Source organism: Zonotrichia albicollis, chromosome 1, assembly GCF_047830755.1.
Source record: "Zonotrichia albicollis isolate bZonAlb1 chromosome 1, bZonAlb1.hap1, whole genome shotgun sequence".
NCBI classification, from domain to species: domain Eukaryota; kingdom Metazoa; phylum Chordata; class Aves; order Passeriformes; family Passerellidae; genus Zonotrichia; species Zonotrichia albicollis.
In genome coordinates, this window is record NC_133819.1 from 39,388,483 (window position 1) to 39,409,096 (window position 20,614).

The window sequence follows — 20,614 nt, forward strand, 5'->3', positions numbered from 1 at the left end:
ACAGCATTACTTTCTAACACAACACATGTAATATTCATTCTAATATTTGCGAAAAGCCAATCATAAAATACACATTTTTCACATGCTGATTATCCAACATGCCCATTTTTTCTGTCTAGTTGATGGTTGCAAACTCCCCTTGCCAGAATTACCTTTTATCCAGTCAGAGCTGATCCCAGCACTGCTGCTGAGTTGGCTTTGCTAGTTTTTTCCTTATCTTGGGAATTCTGCCAAATGTCCTTGTGTCCAATAAATTCCTCATTCTTTGTGCCCACTGACAGTGGTACATCCTTCTTCCCAAGCTTTGTAAACCTCCACCTCTTTGAGGTGTGATTTCACTGGAACATGTGGAGCCTTAAAAAAGCATTCTGCCAACAAGCAATTTGTCTTTCTAACACCTCCACATAACTTAGAGCTTGATTACATCTCCTTTCTGGTCGATTTGGCTTGAAAGTATATGAAGACCAAAGAACATAATTTCTTAAGACAATGTTTACCTATTCCATATTTTTGCAGCATCGGGAGCCCCCTGGCAGGCAGTAACATCATTAAGGACATAAATCCATTTTTGTAGTGCCCTGGTTTGACAGCACTGAGGGTGCCACACCTCCAGGTCCCCAGGGCTGCCTGAGCAGGAATGTCACTGCAGTGACTCGCCCTCGCTGTGACATCTGCCCTGCACTGCCCACAGTCCATCCCAGAGAGGCAAAAAACCCCTGGTGTTCTTCTAGGCATCTGGTTTTTGCTGCTACTGAAAGAGCTGTGATGAAGAACCTTGGGCACAAAGGCCTGTGGAGATTTGCTTTACCAGGAATGCAGGTTTAAAGAATTCCAAGCAAGAGAGGTCTTTAAAATTCAAGCTGCCTTCTGATTTTGTAGGTGATATTACACTGTGGCTCTGCTGCCTGCCTGTGACAGGTCACTGCTCAGCTTCTATGAGTTTTTAAGATAGGGGTACATATCCCTCACAAAGGCTGAGATTTAACACAGGGCACTTCACTTTTGCTGAGATTACTTTCATTATTCTTACTAGCATAGTTAAAGTGTTACTAGTTCAGCCCTCAGGAACTGGTACCAAAGTAATAAAATTTTAATTTAAAATGATGCCATATTCCTTGGCTGCTACTTCAGCTTTTAATTTCTTTTCCATGTGTTTCATGTAGGCATGTGACTTTCAATGTTGGCTGCCTTAGGAAATACAAAGATTTACTAAATTGCTATACATGCATGCATACAAATACACAATGCATCTCAGTATGGCATTTGTAAACAATGCTTTGGAAGTGCTCATACGCAAGCAGTGTGAAAAATTTAGAAAACCAAGTGCCAACTTCCAACAAATCACTAACACATTAAATGCCCAAGGAATTTTATTTCTAAATTAAAACCAGACTCTTCATTTTAAAAAAGTGCACATATGTTTATCTTTTTATTTATTAAATATTACATTTATGTCCTTTTTGGCTTTTTTTTTCCTTTTCCCTGCTAGTTTGTATTTTTAGGTAGCTGTGTTTGCAGCTAATAAACATTATTTTGTTGTGTGGCAGTAAGTTCATTTCAGTTTTCTTATTGCTGTTTACTGAAATTATACAGAGGTATAATAAGCAAACTCACACTGTAACTAATTCATGTCTCTGTTGATGGGAGTTTGACAAACATTTATGCTCTGCCATGGTAGTCTGTCCAGGATAAGGAGAGACTTATTACTCCACCAGAATTTGAAGGATTTTAGGGGGGTTTTGTTGTGGGGTTTTTTTTTTGGAGGGGGGGGTGTTTTTTTGCTTTTTGTTTTTTTTAACTCCTCCTTTGCGTGATTGAGACATGTGGCTTGGGAAGGAAATAATTTCACTGCCTTTCCTGGTTTCTGGACAATTCCCACGATCGCGCTGCCCGCCCGCCCACAGCGGCGCCCGCGGGGCGGGGCCGGGCGGCAGGAAGCGCCGTGAACGGCGGGTCCCCGCGCATCTGCTTCTTACCCCCCTTGCATGCAGAGTGGTGCGGCCTCGCCGCCGTCGGAACGGGAGAGGGAGGCAGAGCGAACCATCGCCGGGCGGGAGGGAGCGCGGCCCGCGGAGGTACCGCTGAGGGCTGGCGGAGGGAGGCGAGGGTTTTAGCCCGGGCCGGGGGAGGGGTGTGACACCGCCCCCAGCGGGGCGGGCCTGGCCGGCAATGGCGGTGCTGGGCGGTGTGGGGGAGCCGGGGACTGGCTCCTGGTTTACACATCAAAAGTAGTCATTGCCCTTGAAACACCTGGGTGTGTTCGCTAGCGCTTGTTCCCGGGGGAAATTATCCTGCGCCTGGTTTTCCCGCACAGCAGGTATCGGGCGGTGTTGGGTCGGACAGGACGGCTCGGCGCTGGCTGACGGCATTTCAGTAAAGGCTGCGAGACGAGCTGCCTTACAGAGCTCTGCAGTCATATTATATATGCATATAGATATATGTACACTGATAAAATGTATTATACATTATTGTATGCGTGTATAATAATATGTATAAAATACATCATCTTACACATTTGTATAGTGTACAATATATATCATCTAGTGTATCTACAGAATATATGTAATACATTATACTCTATAAATATGCATATAATATGACTACAGATGTGTTTTATGTTGTATATGATATATAAAATATTTATATATGTAACTTGTATTATATAATGCATACAATATTATTATATATATTTTTATACACGAACACACACACATGCTGCCTCTTTTATAGAGTCTAGGCTAAATGATGTAAAAAACTGAAATGGCAAATTTGGGTCAGGATTTAAAAGAGGCTCCTTTAAAAATAGTTTTTAAATAATTAAATGTAATATTTGCATAAAACATGTATAAAATATAATATGTGATTGTTTACTATTTTTATTCCGTATCCCAAGTGCTCTTTGCCAGGCTGGATGCTGCTCTCTGCTGCCTGGTCTAGTGAAAGGTGTCCATGCCCATGGCAGGGATTGTTGGAATGGAATGATCTTTAAGGTCCCTTCCAACCCAGGTCTTTGGTAAAATGGAGAGAGGTGTGGTTTCATGACATTTTTTAGTAATGCTGCTGTGCACTTGTGCTGCCACAGGTCTGGATATGTTAGCAGGAGTTCCCAGCAGTCCCTTGTGGTCTTCATACTGCTCTCTCCATTTTACCAAAGAGCTGGGGATGCCAAGTTGCTCTTGGACAAGGCAAAAAGCAGGCAACCTGTTGAAACCTGTGTTGTAGGTGTTGGCAGAGCTGTACTGCAGCCTCTGCCCTGCTCCAGCACGTCAGATGTGTGCAATCAGACTGGCTCTGGACTACGGCACACTACAGCACCATCATTGCTTGGCATAGTCCTCTGGTCCTTCCTCAAGTACTTGTTCTCAACAGAGGCCTTCTGATATCATTTGCTGTGCCTCTTGTGATGAGGGGTCTGGTGGTGTTGCCTGCAAGAGAGGGTGTGCTGTGCTCCACATCTTGCTCCAGCTGCTGGAGATACTGTCCCCTGACAGTGTCATAACCCAAGGCTGATTAAGGGTTGGTAGAGGTGGAAAGAGAAGGAGTCTTGTCCTTGATGTGTGATTACATTAGTAGCAGAACCAGGACAAGTTTATTGACTCCTCTTTGATGTTTCTAGACTGTTCTGCCAGACATGAAGGTTGAGATGATGATATTCTCAGCTTGGGACGCACACTTTCTGGTGAACACACACTTTTTCCCTTAGAAGAGTGAAGCTGTTAATGCTCATTGTTTCTGCCTCCAGTCAGCTGGTGGTTTCTCCAGGGGAAATTTTGCAACAAAACCAGAGTGCTTCGCAGTCCACAGTGGTGCTAAGTCATATTCATCAGCAGCTTAAGCTAGAAGAGCTCACTAGAGGCATTCCCAAAGTGAACATTTCTTTGCCATTATCTGCCATAGCTCATACTATTCCTCGTTACAGACACAGAAACTATATCCATTTCTTCAGGGTTGAAAACAGGCTGTCAAGTAAAAATCAGCTTATTAGTTTAATGTTCTTGGAATGTTTTCCACATTGTCTGCTTTATTGATGTGTTTGTTTTTCCCCACCCCCTCCACCCCACTCCATTTACAGGAATGTGCTTGATTATTGCCACCATGTTCTCACAGTGCTCACGGGATCTGTTAAAGATTGCAAATCTTCATCTCCGGAGTCTGAGTTTGAATCTACATTTACAAAACCACAGAAGGGCTTTCAGCAAGTCATTGCCTGCATGTCGAAGGAAAGTAGTTGTTACAGGTATTGGCTTAGTGTCCCCTCTCGGTGTGGGGACTCAGTTTGTGTGGAAGCACCTTCTGGAAGGAGGCAGTGGGATTATATCACTGGATGGGGAAGAATATGCAGGCATCCCATGCAGAGTGGCTGCGTGTGTGCCAAGGGGAAACAAGGAGGGTGAGTTCAGTGAAGAAAGCTTTGTGTCGAAGTCAGAGATCAAATCCATGAGTTCTGCCACCGTGATGGCCATCAGTGCAGCAGAGCTTGCAATGAAGGACTCTGGCTGGTCTCCCCAGTCTGAACAGGACCGTTTAACGGCCGGTGTGGCAATTGGGATGGGAATGGTCCCACTGGAAGAAATTTCTGACACAGCTGCCGTATTTAAAACAAAGGGTTACAGTAAGGTCAGCCCTTTTTTTGTCCCGAAGATTTTGGTCAATATGGCAGCAGGCCATATCAGCATTAGATACCAGCTGAAAGGGCCGAATCACGCTGTGTCAACCGCTTGTACCACAGGTGCACACGCAGTTGGAGACTCCTTTAGATTCATTGCTGCTGGTGATGCTGATGTCATGCTGGCTGGAGGGACTGAGGCTTGCATTAGTCCTTTGTCTTTGGCTGGATTCGCAAGGGCCCGGGCCCTCAGCACAAGTTTTAACTCAAGCCCTAAAACAGCGTGTCGACCCTTTGATTCGCAGAGGGAGGGCTTTGTAATGGGAGAGGGCGCTGCTGTGCTGGTCTTGGAAGAGCATGGACATGCCGTGCAGAGAGGTGCTAGGATCTATGCAGAAGTTTTGGGTTATGGACTGTCCGGTGATGCTTGCCACATAACAGCACCTAATCCCGAGGGAGACGGTGCATTCAGGTAAGAACTCTGTGTTGATTGTAATAACTGCTTCATATGTTAATTGTAGTGGGTACATTTGTTTCTGTCACTGTGTATTTTTCACAGAGAAGGGATGTTTCAATCTTGAATTAATGTTTCAAAAGCTTAAAAATCTGAAAAATGACAGAGCTTCAGGTAACATTGTGCCCCAATTCTCTTTTTGTAGTAGGAGGGTGAAGGCCAGTTCTCAGTAGAATCAACCTTTTTCCATAGAGTTATGAAAGCTTCCTCTGTGTGAAAACATTTTTCATTCGGTGCATACAGCTGCTCATATAAATAAGTCTCAATGGAAACCTCTTTTTAAGGTGTTTGTGATGAGACAGAATCTTTTCAGGTTCTCCTTCACTCTTTTTCCATCAAGAAGATAGAACCCCACCCCCCTGCAAAAGCATGTTAGTTGTTGCAAGAAATCTCAGGTGATGAAAGCTGTAGAGCACTTAGAAGATCTAGTTTGTTAGAATATTCAGTACTTCATTCAGATGCAGCTAAGAGTATTGGTGAAGGAGCATAGCAGAAATACACTTTAGTACTGTTTAGGGAGGTGGTAAAGCTTCATCAGTGTTTATCTCATCAAAACCAGTTCACAAGTAGATGATACTCATCTAATCATTATCATTGACCTAATTAAATTGTCAGCTAAATTACATGTGGAAGTTGGAGAGCTTCATGTAGGCTGAGTACTATTGCTGGCATTGGAATCTCTAGTAAAGATTTAGTTTGCCTTGATCTGAATGTATGTGAGTATTTAGTACCAAAATTCAATATGTCACTGCACAAATAGATCAAACTTCTGCATGGTATTGTAAAGCTGTGTTTGCATCTTTATGAGGTTAACAGATTTTTCTAGAACTGTAAATATACTGTGTTTCCATCGATGCTCTTTGATTCATATTTAATTGTTCTGCAGACTTAGGTGTGAGATGAGTAATCAGGAGTGTCTTATCTCATATTTTCAGACTTGTTTACCCTTGAGATGATATGGCAATATATTATAATAGAATTGTTGTGTATTTTGTGATTGCAGTAGCATATAAATTAAATTCACAGTAGGAAGAGTTGAAAATTAATCTGGGTGTCTCCAAAATGTTGAGCATTTCCGCCCTTGAGATAAGATAATTCATTTTAATACTGTCTTCAAGCCAGTAATTTGTTACTGCAGTGGTATATGGATTAAATCTGGAATGTATGTGCTTATCTTACTTTCCTGTAGGAATTTTATTTGCCACATCAAAAAAATTCAGAGGAATGTATTTTTTGCTATCTTCTAATAACTGCTTTTGTTGGAGGCCAATACATATGTTGGAATAAACCAGCAGGAAAGGAGAGGCAAAGCCAGACACAGAATTGTGGATATAAGGAATATCCTACACAAGTAATCTGGTATCTCCTTAAATTAATAAATTCATTGCAGATAATGTATTTAACTAAATTAATATATCTCATAGTTATCAGTAATCTCTTTTGCCTGAATATTGGCTCACTATCTAGTGGCAGTGAGTGTCAGTGACTTCCACCCTTAACTGGATGCTTCTAAAGGTGTAAGGCTGTAGTAGAGACATTTAAATTTGTATGGAAGCCTGTGCTATCTGTTTTTGAGCTTCCTTTTATTTCCTTTTTCATCATAAATTTCAAAAGAGTCAGTGGTCTTTTGCTCAGAGGTGTTTTGTTGTTATGTGCAAGGAGAGATATCTGATTCATCTTCTTTGAGGGAAATCTATGAGAAATTGCAGAGTGGAGCTGTGTTGATCCTTCCACAGTTTTCATTAAAAGTCATGTTTTAAAAAGGCGGTCACAGTGCACAAGTCATCAGGAGTCAAACGAAACATACCATGCCAGGGGTTGAAGAGTATGACTCTCAATAAATTTCATTATAAAATGAAATATAGGGATTTGTGCTATCTCCTTGACATTTTCATGCAGTCTCTGGACAGCATGCAAAAGAAACTCATGTGGACGATGGCTGCAGATGTTTTCTTTCATTTCCCAGTATTTTTGTTGGGGAGTGCAGCTCTAAATTTTTGTTATAATATCGGTAGTTATTTCTCTCTCAAATGTTTTCAAATTTTGCAGTGAAAAGGGTGTTTGATACATTAATGTACTCTGTAGAGACTAATTTTCATATCTTCTTTTCTTCTTCTTTGTATTTTTCCTAGCTGTGGAATTTTTAACAGCAAGGCTGATTTTATAGTAGGCCTCATTTTTATTGTCTTCCTCTGGTACCTAATGTAGAAGTTAATGTGCTTAGTTAGATGAGTTAACCTCTTGTCATTTACATCTCTGCTAAAGCAGATTTTCACATTTGATAAACATTTTAAAACAACCTATGCTTTTTCTTTTGGTTTGTACATTTGACAGAAATACTTTGGGCAAATCGGCATTCTGTTGTCTTCCTTTCCTTAGGTGCATGTCTGCAGCAATAAAGGATTCTGGGATCAAACCTGAAGATGTAACATATGTCAATGCACATGCAACTTCTACACCTCTAGGAGATGCTGCTGAGAATCAAGCAATCAAGAGACTTTTTAAAGATCACTCACGTAATATTGCAGTTTCCTCAACAAAAGGAGCAACAGGACATCTTTTGGGTGCTGCAGGAGCTATTGAAGCAGCTTTTACTGCACTGTCCTGCTACCATGGGATTTTGCCACCTACTCTAAACCTACAGAAAACAGAGGCAGAGTTTGATCTCAATTATGTTCCATTGACAGCTCAGGAGTGGAAGACGGACAAACGGCGTATAGCACTCACAAATTCATTTGGCTTTGGTGGCACTAATGCAACTTTGTGCTTTGCAAGTGTTTAACTTATGCTGTCAGTGATGTGAAAAAATTGCACCAATTATGATTTTCTGTACTGCTATCTCTGGTGTGTTCTGCAATATTTCCTCAGCTTTGAGAGTTGCTCATTTGATGCATAAGAACTTTATTCACCCTGGCATTTACACCAATCATTCTTTTAGAAAGAGAGAACTTCTTTTACTCATTTTAATAAAAATAAAAAAAGATCTATTCTTTGTGTGATGAAGTTTTTGTTCTTGAGTAGAGCAGGTGACATGGTTAAAGTATGTTAGAAAAGATTTTTCTATACATGTGACAAAGAAATTGTTTGGAATCCTTTGTACAAAAGAGAGGCTGGCTAACAAGCTAGGATGCCACACCTGATGAATTAACTGCATGGTAATACAAGATTTATGACTGAGCTCCCCTTTGCTACCTACTCCATGTAGAGCTCTGCCTTTTTCCTCATGGTGAGTTGTCTCAAATACCATAATTCTTCCACAGAAGTGATATTCAGGGGACAATAATATAGACAGACAGTAATAAGATTTCTGGCACTGCTTCATTTTCTTTTCATCTTTATTCATTTCCATTTGTTGTGTTTCCTTGTTGGCCATGAGCTAACATTGAAGGATGCATACAGCATGGCCTGTACATCTTCCATGTGGCACAGGGATAGAATTAGTAGGTCATGCATGACCTGTTGAGTTCTGAAATCTTGTACAAGCATAGTAAGGTAGATATTCAAGTATGGCACTAAAGATTTCAAAAATAGTTATACAGAAAGGAATAATTATCTTAGGAAGTATCTGTTTTTTCTGCCAAAGTGGAAAAGTAGAACTAGCAAAATTTGTCAAATAAGGTTTCTTTTAGGAAAAAAAATTGTCTTCAAGAAATAAATCTGAGAGAACAGGAACAATAAACTATACCTGAAGCTAACATATTGATGAAGGTGTAGTTTTGCAAAGCAAAAGTAAAGGACTTTGTCTATTCCTTCTGGCACCAGCCAAGCATCTTAGCCAAATAGTGGCTTGATTGATAACGCATATGTGAGTGAAGTTTGATATTCCTATTGGTGGGTTAATTCATTAAAAGAATTTTCACCAGTGTTCTTTTTGAAATTTTCAGTCTTAGCCTTTGACCTGTGTAAGTGGAGGCAAAGTAACTCCACTTAAACTAGATTTAAAATAAGTGACATAAAAGTAGCTGCGCTTGTAAGTAAATTTCATTCTGCAATGAGCTTACTAAAGGGCTATCATGAGGCTGAGCTGTACCCTAAAATCTCATTATTTATACAAATGGCCTGAATGCTGATGTTGAGCAGCATAATTTTTTGCATTTGCTCTCTTTACTGAATAGAAAGTAAAGAGGCTGTTGTGAAAAATGATTGGAGAATCATGTGTTGGAAAATGATTAAGACTATTTCAGAAGCTGACTTCGTAAAGAACAATGCAGCCCAGAACAGATTAATGAATAATAAGCGTGAAAGTAAAATGATATATTAGCAAAGGGAAAATGTGAAAGCATACAAGCAAGACAGATTATGGGAGTTTGCTGTCAGGGAAAATACCAACAAATCTCTTACCTTATGTTAATTAACAGTGGCAGTACAATGAATGAGAATCTGGATTGCATGCAATATAAAAGGCAAAATATAAAATTCAGGAATACCCTCTGCAAATTATATGCAAAAGAAAATTGATTTAAAGAATTCAGACACCAGGTGAGAGTGAGCAGGAGGGTGGTGAATGTGGAGGAAATCATCCAGCAAATTTCTGGAGATGGTAGTTGTGATTCTGGGGAGAACAAGGGAATAATGCTGTGTTATTGTGGACTGGAAGTACAGTCTAACTAAACTCACCCAGTCTTGTGACAGAGCTGCAGACCTGTAATTAATACTGTGACAGAGATGCCTCCTCTTCCCTCTGATAGCAGAGATCATGGCCCCAGGAGTGTTTGGTGCAGGTTGCAGTGTGCCAGCCATGAAAAGATAGATGATACTGTCACAGAGAAAAATAAAATAGAAACAGAAATGATTAAAAGATTTTTCTGTCTTCAGCCTACTGCAATGTAATCATCTGATGCTGGTAACCTTTAAACCATGAAAGTTTTCTGACAATATTATTTTAGGTGTTTTGATTATGGGTCATTTTGAGATGCCAGGATGCAGTAGTAGAGTACCCTGTAGAACATCTGGATTTTTAAAAAAAAAACTTAATAGAGCCCAAGTTTAACCCCTGACTATTTGAAATTTGTTTATAGAGTTTTCATTTTTATGTACTTTTTTTGAAATATCTCTTTTTATCACATACCCCGCTGAGCTGATCAGGGACTACTTACTGCTAATTACTGCTTTATTATGGTAGCTGCAAACATAAAAGAAAAATAGATCTGTGTTGCTAAACTATGAAGTGAGCAAATTGACCAAAGTATTAAAACAATGCTCTCCCTTAAAATGCACTTTTCATCTTCAATAATTGAGAGAGGTAAGCATCCAGAGTCTGGATTAAAAAAGCTTCCTATTTAGATGTACCAGTCTGGAGTTACTCACCATCTCATAAACAAATCTTGGAGATGCAGGTATAGTGTTTATTTCAAAGCCTACTTCTCAAGTGGTCCAACACTTGAGAAGAGCGTGACAGTCAAAGGCTCCAGGCAGGATCAGAAAGTGGCTGAGACTGGAGATTGCCTGCTCCAGCCCCACTGCTCCAAGCAGGGCCAGCCAAAGCAAGTTGCTCAAGGCCATGTCCCGCTGGGTTTTGAGTATCTCCCAGGATGGAGACTCCACAACCTCTCTAGGCAACCTGTGCCAGTACTCATCACTCCCACTGTAAGAAGTTTCTCACATTTCAATTTGTATTTAAATCTGTATTTAAATTTGTGCCCACTGCCTCTTACCCTTTCAGTGGACACTACTGAGAAGAGTCTGGCTCTGTCTTCTTCCTTCCCCCATTTAATCATGTCGATAAGACCTCACTGGAACTTTGTCTCATCCAGGCCAAACAGTCCCAGCTCCCTTGTCCATTCCTCCCATGTCAGATACTCCAGGTCCTTTATCATCTTTGTGGCTCTTCACTGGATTTATTCCAGTATGAACACATTTCTCATGTACTGGGGAGCCCAGGACTGAACCCAACTCTGCAGATATATCTCTGATGAGTAGGGGGGAAGGATCATCTCTCTTGAGCTGCTGCTGCTGCTGCTCTTCCTGATGCCCACAATGATTTTGGTCTTCTTTACTACAAAGGCAACTGGTCCATGAGGACCACTGGACTTGTTTTGTCAAGCTACTTTCCAGCTGGTTAAAACATCGTTTAGATTTGAATCAAGGATCTTAACTTAAGCTAATATTTTTAGAAATAAATGCATTTGAAGCACAAATTGGAATTATGGTGACTTATCTGAACTCATTTACTTAGAGGAACCTAATAAAAATACATGTTATAAAAAATGTAAACAGCATGTGCTTGCTGAAATCTTACACAGATCAAGCCACTGCTCAGGGTTAATTACTGTCTGTCTCCAGAAACAGTTTTTTAAAATTATATACCAAATTTCATTTCAGACTTCTGTAGCTTGTTCTGCAAGTGTAGAGAGCAAATATTCCTCATATTTCTTTACTGCAGATCACTTTAGTTCAGTGTGAAGAAGTTTTTTACTTAGGTATACAACATATTTTTTGCTAATGAATGAATTTATAACATAATGGCTTGCCAGTTCCTAAATTATTTCAAATTAAATCTAGTTAGAGTTTGAAAGAAGCCTGAGCAAAAGCTTATATTTTCAGTAAAAATGGGACTCATAGTTTACAAATATGATAATAAAAATAAACAATAGTTATATGTTGTAGTTATTTCAAGGCATACATGGCATTCCTTTGAACAAAAAGCTAACACAATCTTTAGATGCAAGTCAGCATGATTTCCTGCTTACCAGCCTTTTTCTAGCATGGACACTTTGAGTGTACTTTGGATCATATTTCAGGATTTCTCAAGCCATGAGTAGTTCTGGAGTGAGAAATGTGTACTACAAAACCATGGGTGTCTGGGGATCAACCTTGTCCTGTCACCCTTCCCAACATGCCTGACAGCCAGGGCCATGGATGGGACATCTATTCGGGGGGGCTGTGCCAAGTCCCTCAGTGCTGTCAGTGTTTGGGGTGGCATCTTTGTAGGACCACTCTTTTGTGACCAAAAGGGGAATGGGAAAACAGGTGGTACAAAAACTTCCAGGGACTTTGCTCCCAGTTCTCTATGACCTAATTTGTCTTTTTTTTTTTTTTTTTTTTTTTTTTTTGTTATTTATAGGTGGTCATTGAATCTTAGTATGTATTGTATAGGTGGCCTTTGAGACATGGTTAGATATATGTATTGTATAAGTGGCCTTGCCCTGATCCTATTTGTTCTAAATGGGCTGCAGCTGTGATGACCTTAATTGGGCAGCAGCTGTGGCTAATGAAGATAAAAGGGGGTGGGCTGGTCGGTTAGGGAGAGCCTTGGAGGAGCCCTGATGAAGAAGCAGGAACAGCACTGCTGTGAAGAGGTGCTCATGAGAAAACCACCTAGAAGGCATGAGACTCTAGAAATAAGATAACAGCAATAAGATAACAACAGTTATTTATTTATTAAAGATGAGCTCTTGTTTGTTTTGTAAAGCTAGCAACAGTAATGAGGATGAAGGCAGTTTTATATCCTAAGCAAAATGTGCAATAGTTTCTGCTTGGGCAGTAGACACTACTCCAAATTTTGTAACAATGATGATTAATTTTAGCTTAGTAGAAAGCCAATTTCCTAGCTGCAGTTATTGAACTGTAAAGAAATTTGCCAATATCAAGTGCTTATAGTCAGTATCTCTGGGTAAGAAGAAAAATAATTTTGGTATGATAGCTAATGAACAGGTATATCAAACTGGTAGCATATAGGCTATTGCAGCCCAAGGCCTCCAACAAAATATAATAGGAATGAAGTTAAATAAAGTTGCAATAAGAAGGATTGAAAAAAAGACCCTATGCTCATGAAGGGCAGAAGAAATGCAATTGAGGAACTATAGTTGAAAAAGAGATTAATATTTTTTTAATGTGTGTCTTGTAGTTCTCCTAGAGTGCCATAAAGCAGATCAGAGGCTAAATATCTGTGTGATAGTTAATATAATTTTGTGGTTTTCCTCTTTTTGTCATTGTCAGGATTTTGATGTTTAATGTTATTGCTCTAAGCAGCGGTCAGTTGTTTCATGCCTAATGAACTGTTTCCCGGAGTTCAGAATGCCATCAAACAGTCTCTGGGCTGAAAAAAGACATAAAATGTATTCTAGGAATTCATTTAAGAGTCAATTCTCCTGATGTTTTGAGTTTGATGGAAGACAAGAAGGAAGGAAGGAGATGGATCACTGACACTAAGCTTGATATGGAATGTTTGTATACAATAAGTTCTGAAAGAATGTCAGAAAGCAATAATTCTATCTGCAATTCAATTATTTTTATAGGAGTATTATAATTTCCTTTTTTCTCCTGAGAACTTGTTTTCCAAGGGTGGTGTCTGGCCTAGGGAGGCTTACATATAGCTTGGTGTCATGTCTGCATTTATGGTGGATTTTTTTTGGAATCACCTAGGAATGCTCAGGGAATTTCTTAGACAGTGGTGGCAATACTCTTGGCTCTTGAGAAAGTTGGATATAATTTGAATAGGAGAACTACCAGGTTCAGCCACTTCCATAATTGTTTCTGTTGGGACCAGACAAATTCTCCACACTTGGTGAACATCCTAAAGCCCTTGGATGTGTGCAGGGGGCCAGGGCAGTAAAACTGAGGTTGCACTTTTCTGGTCCTGATCTAACAAAAGCCAATCTGCAACAAGCCCAGAGTGAATGAAGAGAAATTGAGAGATATAGAGCATAAATAGGGTAAAGAGATAAAGAGCAACACACCAAAAAGAGTCTCTGGAGCCAGGCTTGTCCCAACACTGCCCTTTAGCCATCTGTTCCTTTGACATTAGAAATTACTTAATACTTACATCAATTAACTCACCCCAATGATAGGTTTGCCCTAGCTTTGTCTATTGGAACATCAATGGACAGAATTACTCCTCTTTAGGATAGAAAGTAAAGGCCAGAGCTGTGCATAGGTGGGTAAAACTGAGTCTGATCTACATACTGTCACACAAGTCATCCTTTGATCTTAAGCATACCTTTAATCTAAGTGCTAGATGAGGGATGTTTCTGATTTTCACTCTTTGTATCAGAACATAAGGGAGTTGCCTCTCTTTCCCTTTTTGGGAAAGAAAGAGAATAACAACCTTTGTCATGGATGCAAGTCAGTTTTTGTCAGTGCATTTTTTCACATTAATGTAGGCAAATTACTCATTGCATAAGCCCTTCTTAGCAGACTGTGTGGGTGTGGAATTTATAGAAATAGCTCTCACTGAATTTCGTCAATAATACAGAGAGAAGGATTCAGATGAATTTAGAATTAAAATTAAAAAAAAGATAGCCAGAAGTTCTAAGAAAAGCAGATTACTGATACTGCTAATAAATTGTATAGGGAGTCAGAGCAATGAAGACAAGGAGTAGTAATTTTTCTATTCAAAGCTGTGTCAGAGACATTGTCTTTGTAATTCAGCAATATAAGGTGGAAAGAGAGTAGAGGACACCTTTGTTCTGTTTTAGGTAGCTGAAATGTGTGTGGAAGAGTGTTCAGAATAACAATTGGTGAAGCTCTTGAAAATAATGGAACATGCTCCCCTAGAGGCAACAGCAATATCCAACAAACTAGGTGAAGTTAGCACTGGATGCATTTGGGATTCTTGCCAATGTCATGCTTATAATAGGAGTGAATAATTTGGCCTTTATTCAATTAATTAGTCTTTGCTTCTCTTCTGACTGTCAATGATTGGTTGTGAGGGTTGTGTTTTGAATGTGAGTGGCTTTCTGCTGGGAAATGGACTGACACAAAAGATTTCACTCCCAAGGGTCACCTTGCCTGAAATAGTCATGCTTACTTAAAACCTTAGCTGTATTTACTATTTAGAGCCACAAATTTTACAAGGCTTCTAGAAGGAACTTGTACCTGGTCACCAGGTCACTGGGACATCCTCATTTCTGTACGGAATGATTTGTTCCTGGTCTGGAAAAACACTGTCCTCCTTAGAAACAGATTAAAAAAGTAGCATTGTAGTTTACACACTGTGAGCCAGGGTTTGCTGGCTGATAGCCAGGTTCATTTGCCAGCACATTGGTCTGTTCTGGAAGGTTACAGATTCCTGCACTGGGCCAAATTGGTCTTTACCTCATGATGGATCACTATAGGATCACTTTAGGAAGAGGTGTGCTGTTGGATTTCTGGGAAGAATTTTAATACCTCTTCCACTCAGCTCCAGTAGGTCTCCAGAGGAAACCTTAAAAATGCCCTGGTTAAAGAGTGTGAGCTCGATCCTTTGGCCATACTCAGTGTTAACAAGTTCCAGAGGCATTTCCACCATTAGTAAAAACTGATGGAAATGGACTCAGCAGGCTGTTTATGTCTGTGACACTTAAAGGCCAAAATATTATGTCAGAACAGTCTGAATATTAAACATTTTAAACAATCATCAACTGTCAATCTTATGGGAAGAAAGTGAATAGACCTTTGCTGCTTTGAAAAGCAGCTACTGCTCTGAGCACTACTGTTTGTCCATCTGTAATGAGTGATGCTGGGGGACCAGTGCAGAGCCATCAGAAACCACGGAAGAGCATCTTCTGAAACTGGTGAGCGTCTATCTACCGAGAGCAGCCATCCCTGCTCTCCAAACCTGCATTAAACTCACTTAGGCTTGGCTGGTTAGCCTCAAGATGAAGCTTAGGGTTTGGCCGAGGGCATGTCCATGCGAGGAGTCGTTTTGCAGCAAGACCTCTTTCCTCCGCCTCGGCAGCGGGACCCTTTTCCGCGGCACCATCCCGCGCTGGGGCCGGCCAAGCAGGGAGGCTGGCGGGCGGAGCGGGGTGAGCACACGGTGGCAGCAAAATCCCAGTTTTCCCGGAGCTCGGGCTGCCGCGTCAGCGCCCGGCTCCCCTGGAGGCACGGAATGCCTGGGATGGCAGGGACTGCTAAAGGCCACCTAGCCCGGTGCCCTGCGGAGAGCAGGGACACCGCCCACCAGGCCAGATTGCTCAGTCGCTGCTTTCCTTCTCAAACCGCCGCTGCTCGCAAAGGAAAAGAGGAGAAAGACTAAACACATCTCATCCGGCCTTTGTTTTTCCTTCATAAAGTTAATCTGAGTTCCTCTATGTGAATTAAATTCGAGTTTGCACTGACTTACTGAAGGGCACAGACTTTGAAGGGGTCAGCAGCTCTCTAAAGCCTTGGTGTTTGTTACACCAGTAGGCACTAGAAGCACAGGCAGAGCAGTGAAGAGGGGAAATGATTCCATGTTTCCTGAGCAGCATACTGTGCACTTGCTGAAAGGAAGGAAATATGAGACTAAAGAAAAAGAAATGGTTTAAACATGCTGTAGTGCTCTCTGCTGATGCAGAGAGGGCAAGAGAGGTCCCTGTTGCTGTTGGCTCTAGCCCTGAAGGAACCATAAAGTGTCAAAATAAAAGTATGTTGAGTATAATTCAATAATTGCTATGATTCACTCTTCTTGTTTTGGAGCTTCTTCATGAGTGTTTTAGGACTACTTATTTCCCATTATAAATTGCAAATTAATTGAGACAACCTAAGAATCCCTTTACTTCACTGGAAATTGAATGTGATTCAGACATTGTCCCTGCTCTTGTTCCTTTTCTCCTCTGGCTTCATCTATTGACACCTCCATTCTGTGTGGCATGGCCTACAAGACTGAAAGAAAGGCAGATTCTCCTGGGAACTATTTCAAAATTCCTAAATTGCATTCATAAGCAAGTGATAATGTTTATTGTGTAGTTCTTGTTTAGAGGAAATAGGAAAGGGAAGATTTTTTAAAAAGAACATATGGACACTGATTGCTTCTTCCTCATGCTTCTCTGTAATGGACCAGGGAAAATACACCAAAAAAGTTTCAGGGATTTGGTTCCAAAGATACTTTAGGTGTTTGCTGTTGAATTCCAGAACTGGTCTGGCAGAGGGAGGTCCTTACTTCCATGGTTTCTTTAGCGCAAGTGCCAGGCCCCAGGGCTGAGGGCCTCAGGGCTGGTGCAGTGGGCGCTGCCCGCTCCTGCTGAGGGGGGAGGCTCTGGGATGACTGACCCCTGACTCCCTGTAGGAGCTGCTTTTGCCTGAGGCTGCAGTACAAGGCCAAATCCCAAATGCACTTGAGTCACAGCAACCCCAGGCAGTGCTACAGGCTTGGGGAAGAGCGGCTGGAAAACTGCCTGATGGAAAAGGACCTGGGGGTGCTGATGACAGCAGCTGAACATGAGCCAGCATGTGCCCAGGGGGCCAAGCAGGCCCAAGGCATCCTGGCCTGTAAAAGAAATAGTGTGGCCAGCAGGGCCAGGGCAGTGATTGTCCCCCTGTGCTCAGCACTGGTGAGGCCACTCCTCAAATCCTGTGTTCAGTTTTGGGGCCCTCACTACAAGAAACACTGAGGGGCTGGAGTGGGTCCATAGAAGGGCAATAAGCTGATGAAGGGTCTGGAGCACAAGTCCTGTGAGGAGTGTCTGAGGGAACTGCAGAAAAGGAGGCTCAGGGAAGACTTTACCACACTCCATGACTGCGTGACAGGAATTGTAGCAAAGTGGAGCCTCTTCTCCCAGGTAACAAGTGAGAAATGCCCTTGAGTTACCCCAGGGGAGATTTAGATTGGATAGGAATATTTTTTTCATGGAAAGGGTTGTCAAGCATTGGAATAGGCTGCCCAGGGGAGCAGTTAGAACCACCATTCCTAGAGGTATTTAAAATATATATGGATGTGGCACTTGAGGACACAGTTTAGTTGTGGATTTGGCAGTGCTGGATTAGCAGTTGGACTGGATGATCTTAGAGATCTTTTCCAACATAAACTATTCCATGTTTCTATGAATATCCCCAGGCTGACTCACAGTTATCTAAGATGGTGCTTTTTGAACAACCGATGAACTCTAGGAATGATAGGGAGGTCAGCTTCACAAGGCTTTCAGATCCTTTCCTGACTTTGTTGCTCAAAATCTGCCTACCCTAAATTGCTAAACTGCTCCTGCCTTCAGCAGGAATAAGGCTGTCACTCTGCTCAAGAGCTGCAGTGATCTAAGAAACCTGCCTGTTGCTGTAGGTGTGCTTGCACAGTGACTTGCATATGTCAGATAAAAACAAAAATCAATCTGTTGAGAGAGCAAAGTGGGGTTTTTCTCTTTGATTTATGGAGCATATAACCCAAACCAATCTCCTCTTAGCCAATGCAAGAGGCCATACATCTCGGACACAATGATGTCTTTTTATTGACTCTAAACACTAACCAACCCTTTGCACATCCATGCATATGCTTATGTGTGTGCCAGGACCCTGTGGGCACCTGTAGGCTGTAATTGCCCTGAGGGCCCTCAGCTGTGACTCTCACACACTCTGTCCACTGCACAGGAGCCTATTTAAGCTCAGATCCAGCATCTGGGCTCACTCTGCATTCTATGAGTTATCTGTGTGCCTCAATTGCAGCCCCCTGCTCTCCCTGATATGCTGTATGTACCTCCTGCATTGGTGGCAATTCCCAGTTAATTTCCTAACCTTTGGCTGAGGATCACCAGATGGTTGATGTGTTCTGTTGCTGTTTATAAAAGGTGGCAGATCTAATAATGGAGATTATCAAACTCTTGCCAAGAGGGGGCTGACTTCAATGTACAGGTAAATGAAATCAATTAAAATAATATGATAGTTTTATGTTGTTTGCAATTTTAAAATATCCTGATAAAATATGAGAAGAGCTGGTCTTAGCATTATGTGTTAGTCTCTTTAGGTAAGCCACATCTAAGGAAAGTATTAGTACTTGTGTCAGTTTCTGCATTTTATTAAAAGTGTAACTTAATTTAGGTTAGTGCCAAAGGACCCAGAAGGTCAGGACCACTGTGCTAGGTGCTGAACATGTATTCCTTTTCCCAAAATCTAAACAAATGGACTGAAAATGGAGCCATTCAGAAGATGAGGTAGTGTTGGCCCTAACTGTGCTATTGAGTCTTTTCAAAGTCATTGATTCTCCAACTCAAACAAAATGTCAGCAGGATCCTCATATTTTCTGTGTTCCGCCCAGACAGGTAAGAATGAAATTTAGGCTACAGGCTGCTCCTCACCAAGAGCACCTTAGGATATTTGATCCTTTGTTTTTTTGCTGGTGCTTTGGCTCTAAAGTTATAGACAGCTTGGAAATATATGTTCTGCTGAGTCTCTGGGGTTAGTTACTCATCTGTAGGCTTTTCCATCATTTTGAAATATGCAGGGTATGGGTTAGGAAGTAAACAGAGAAATAAATTGTTCATTCCCAGCATTTGTTTGAACAGAAACACGCTATCTATAACAGATGGAGGGTTCCAAGATTATTCTAGTGATAGATTCTCTTCTCTTTGCTTATTAGTAAGTAGTTAAATAAATTATTTGCCAGCTATACAAGTCAGGAATACTTACTTGATGAAGTAAACAGCATTAACTTGTCTGTTCTGATGCAAGGGGCCAGGGAAATAAAGAAAGTGAAGGAGATTTAGACCAAGGTGTGGAGAACTGAATGAAGTAATGATTAAATAGGCATCCTAATAGTAGAATATGAAAAGCAATTAAATTCCTTTGAACTGCTTTTTGTTTATGATCTATTGGTGTCTTTGATATATTTTTCTCTTAAAATGCCTCTGTGCCTTGTGATAGCTGGGCTGTTACTGAGAGAAAACATACCAGCAAGTACTGAAGGAAAACTTGTGTTTGTCACATTTCCACTATTATGCTGTATATCTGTTGTTTTTGTAAACTCTTGTTTCATGAGATTCAGAAGAGTTTCCATTGCCTTTTGGAAGGTGTGTTTTAACAAGGAACGTGTTGAAAGGGAAGTTTTACTGACGGACCCTTTTAAAAGGGGAGTCAGATCCACAGAAGAGCTCCAGAAGCAAAGGGAGTTAGTGAAGCACAATATGAGCAGAGAATAAGTGGAAGGCAGAATTGTTCCAGGTCTTGAAAACTAGAACTGGAATACATTTCAAATGACTGAGTGGATTATCTGTTCAGGAGGCTTCTGCCATCCTTATTCTTATGAAAAGCTGGCAGTATATTAATTACCTCTACAGCCTTCCTGGAGATGGTGTGTTAAGCTTAAGCCAGTCCCTGTCAGTGCCTTAGTGCATATCCTACACCTGAACTTCAGCTCTATGGTCTCTTTCTGGGCTTATCTACTGCCCTGTTATTTATGAGACAAAGTCACCATTTCACCAGCTATTTTTGAGCTTGGTTGTAGTTGCATTTAGCAGCTGCTTAGTTAAGCAAGAGGCTGATACACCTTGGTTTGTCTCCTTCCCCTGCAAAGCTGTGTCCCAAACAGGTGAGAGCTGTTCATTGCTTGGGATCCAGCTCTGCCCGTGGCTAGACAATGTTGGTGTGTTCTTGCAGAATTTGCTCTTGCTCACAACTTCTTGTTCAGTAATATACACTACTCATAGCAAGGATATATGGAGGATTTGAAGGACCTAGAAACCTTCATAAAATTCTTAACACCATAATTACAAGTGAATTCTCCCTCAGTGCTTAGTTGTTCCTTGGCACTATTTACAATATTTCAAATTGTCTCTTGTTCTTCCACTTCTCTGGTTATTTTTTATCTTGATCTAATCACCAGGCATGTT

General features: G+C 41.1%; 1 protein-coding gene across 2 annotated transcripts; it reads left to right on the forward strand.

Moving 5' to 3' along the window:
• Nucleotides 1–1,890: 1,890 nt before the first annotated feature.
• OXSM (3-oxoacyl-ACP synthase, mitochondrial) lies at nt 1,891–8,107 on the forward strand. Of its 2 annotated transcripts, none has more exons than XM_074538713.1 (3): nt 1,891–2,075; nt 4,073–5,078; nt 7,500–8,107. In XM_074538713.1, exons 2-3 carry the CDS (start codon nt 4,075–4,077, stop codon nt 7,900–7,902), a joined length of 1,407 nt encoding a protein of 468 aa, XP_074394814.1. In that variant the 5' UTR covers nt 1,891–2,075; nt 4,073–4,074; the 3' UTR covers nt 7,903–8,107. The 2 variants fall into 2 exon arrangements, with proteins under 2 accessions (XP_074394814.1, XP_005481015.1); XM_005480958.4 differs by lacking the exon at nt 1,891–2,075 and adding an exon at nt 2,129–2,317.
• Nucleotides 8,108–20,614: the final 12,507 nt, after the last annotated feature.

Coding starts and splice junctions, on each gene's coding strand:
- OXSM (XM_074538713.1), top strand. CDS start 4,075: ATGTGCTTGATTATTGCCACCATGTTCTCACAGTGCTCACGGGATCTG. Junction 5,079..7,499: donor GAGGGAGACGGTGCATTCAG/GTAAGAACTCTG, acceptor TCCTTTCCTTAG/GTGCATGTCTGCAGCAATAA.